Source organism: Mandrillus leucophaeus, unplaced genomic scaffold (genome assembly GCF_000951045.1).
Source record: "Mandrillus leucophaeus isolate KB7577 unplaced genomic scaffold, Mleu.le_1.0 Scaffold151, whole genome shotgun sequence".
Lineage (NCBI taxonomy): Eukaryota > Metazoa > Chordata > Mammalia > Primates > Cercopithecidae > Mandrillus > Mandrillus leucophaeus.
In genome coordinates, this window is record NW_012101488.1 from 1,261,023 (window position 1) to 1,263,775 (window position 2,753).

General features: G+C 54.3%; 1 protein-coding gene across 2 annotated transcripts in view; it reads right to left on the bottom strand.

Annotated features, from left to right (window-relative positions):
• The window catches only part of RTN2 (reticulon 2), a 13,374-nt gene that overhangs the window by 3,070 nt on the left and 7,551 nt on the right, over nucleotides 1-2,753 (bottom strand). For both annotated transcript variants that reach the window (XM_011975108.1, XM_011975106.1), the window contains 4 exons: nucleotides 1,339-1,546; nucleotides 847-985; nucleotides 638-707; nucleotides 470-516 (listed from right to left, as the gene is read on the bottom strand). In XM_011975108.1, the coding sequence (XP_011830498.1) occupies nucleotides 470-516; nucleotides 638-707; nucleotides 847-985; nucleotides 1,339-1,546 (464 nt within the window). The remainder of the gene's footprint in view (nucleotides 1-469; nucleotides 517-637; nucleotides 708-846; nucleotides 986-1,338; nucleotides 1,547-2,753) is intronic.

A 2,753-nucleotide genomic window follows, 5' to 3' on the forward strand; every position in this document is an offset into this window, starting at 1 on the left:
GGGAGGCCGAGGCGGGCAGATCACTTGAGGTCAGGAGTTTGAGACCAGCCAGGCCAACATGGCAAAACTCTGTCTCTGCTTATACAAAAATTAGCCAGGCATGGTGGCCGTATGCCTGTAATCCCAGCTACTCAGAGGTTGAGGCAGGAGACTCACTTGAGCTCAGGAAGCGGAGGTTGCAGTGAGCCAAGATCACACCACTGCACTCCAGCCTGGGCAGCAGAGCAGGACTCTGTCTCAAAAAAATCCAAAACAAAACAAAAACAAACAAACCAACCAACCAAAAGCCTGTCCCTGGCTGATGCTGATAAGACATGTTAGTTAGACTCTGGCTATATCTAGAAGGTGCCACAGCCAGGACACCTGTGTCTGGCTGGGACATCTGTCAATGGGACCCTGGTTCTGGAAGGAGATGGTCAGTCCCCCCATGTTCAGCTGGGGTGCTGACAGCTGAGGGTGTCACACTCACCTGGTGCTGCCGGTACAGCAGGGGGATGGTGAATAGACCGATCACTCCTGTGGGTACAGAGACGGGGGGCGTCAGGGTGTTCCCAAGAGATGAACAGTTCCATCTGGAGCCCTGTCCCCCACCAGACTCCAAGTCCCCACCTTGCCCCTCACAGTCTTCCCAGCTCACCCAGAATGAGAAGCGTCAAACCATTGAAGATGGCACCCACGAAGGTCAAGATGTAGAAGAGGAGGGCCAGCTGGGGGCGAAGGTCAGGGTCAGCAGAGCCCACCCGGAGTTCCCTCCCACCTGTGAGTTTACCTGACAGTCACCCTCCCACCCGGTAGCTGTGCAGAGGTGAGAGGGGAACCCAGGAGGGGCTGAGAGCTCCAGGCCACCTTGAGGGAATCCACGAGGTCTTCTACCAGGAAGAAATGCCGCAGCTGCGTGGCCGCCGAGACCACGCGGGAGGCGATCTGCTGGGACAAACGTTCCGTCTGCTCCCGAGTCAGGGTGAGGTCCACATCCAGGTAGGCCCTGCGGGGACAAAGGAATGTGGGGCAGATCAATGGGTGACCAGCTCAGACTGGTGCAGGCGCAGCTGAAACAAGGGCGAGGAATGGCGGCCGGGAGAAGACCAGAGTTAGGACTGAGGGGCAGCCCCAAGGAACCACGTGTAGAGGGCTGGGGTCAGGGTCAGGGTCAGGGATCGAGGATGAAGGGTACCAGGTTAGGATTGGAGATGAGGACTGGAGGGTAGGTGAGAGGATCGGGATGAAAAACAATCAAGATGAGTCGGGGTCTGGGTGGGAGTAAGTGCCTCATTTGAGGTCATGGGTCATGCTTTAGGGTCACGACAGGGGCTCAGGTCAGGGGCCAGGGGTTCTCACTGGAAAGGGTTGGCTCCGTCCCCCCGGTGCACGGCCTGCAGCACTTTGCGGTAAACCCTGAGAGAGATGGTGCCGCAGAGCAGCAACAGAGCCACGTGCGCGGCCACGGACACGATGCTAAAGTGCAGGAGGCAGAGGAGGGAGACCATGAGGCCTGTGAAGACCACTCCTGACGTCCTCGTGTCCTTCCAGTACAGCAAGTCCGCCACTGTGGAGGGGTGGGGAGTATCAGGGCTTGTTCCTAACCTGGCTGATCTCCTCACCTCCCTCTCCCTGTCCTACAGCTGAAAAATGACTCCTTGACACACCTGTTTGAGCATAACCTGATTTCCGTGTTTTTTTGTTTTTTTTTTGAGAGACAGGGTCTCACTCTGTCACCCAGGCTGGAGGGCAGTGGTGCCATCATAGCTCCCTGCAGTTTCGACCTCCTGGGCTCAAGTGATCCTCCCACCTCAGCCTCCTCAGTAGCTGGGACTGCAGGCATGCACCACTACTCAGCTAATTTTTTTTTTTTTGCTTCTGTTTTTATTTTGTTTATTTATTTTTGAGACGGAGTATTGCTCTGTCACCCACGCTGGAGTGCAGTGGTGCTATCTTGGCTCACTGCAAGCTCCACCTCCCGGGTTCATGCCATTCTCCTGCCTCAGCCTCCTGAGTCGCTGGGACTACAGGCGCCTGCCACCACACCTCGCTAATTTTTTTGTATTTTTAGTAGAGATGGGGTTTCACCATGTTAGCCAGGATGGTCTCGATCTCCTGACTTCGTGATCCGCCTGCCTCGGCCTCCCAAAGTTCTGGGGTTACAGTCATGAGTCACTGCACCTGGCCTTGTTTCTGTTTTTAGAGGTGGGGGTCTCGCTGTGTTGTCTAGGCTGGTCTCGAACTCCTGGCCTCAAGTTATCCTCTCGCATCAGCCTTCCAAAATGCTGGGATTATAGGTGTGAGGCACAGCACCCAGCCCGATTTGCAAAAGTTTTTTTCTTCTTCTGTTGCCCAGGCTGGAGTGCAGTGGCACAATCTCCACTCACTGCAACCTCCGCCTCCCTGGATCAAGTGATTCTCCTGCCTCAGCCTCCTGAGTAGCTGGGATTACAGGAATGTGCCACAATTCCCGGCTAATTTTTGTATTTTTAGTAGAGACGGGGTTTCACCATGTTGGTCAGGCTGGTCTCGAACTCCTGACCTCGTGGTCCACCCACCTTGGCCTCCCAAAGTGCTGGGATTACAGAAGTGAGCCACCATGCTAGGCCTCAAATTTTTAGTGCCCTCTTTTCTTCCATGCTTATCTCCCTTCTTCTCCCTCTAGAAAACCCAAGTTAACCATCTAACAAGTCCCATTAATTTTACTCCTCCCCATATAATTATATGTGGACACAGAAATACAAACTGATGCTTCTTGGTCATTTCTTTTTTTT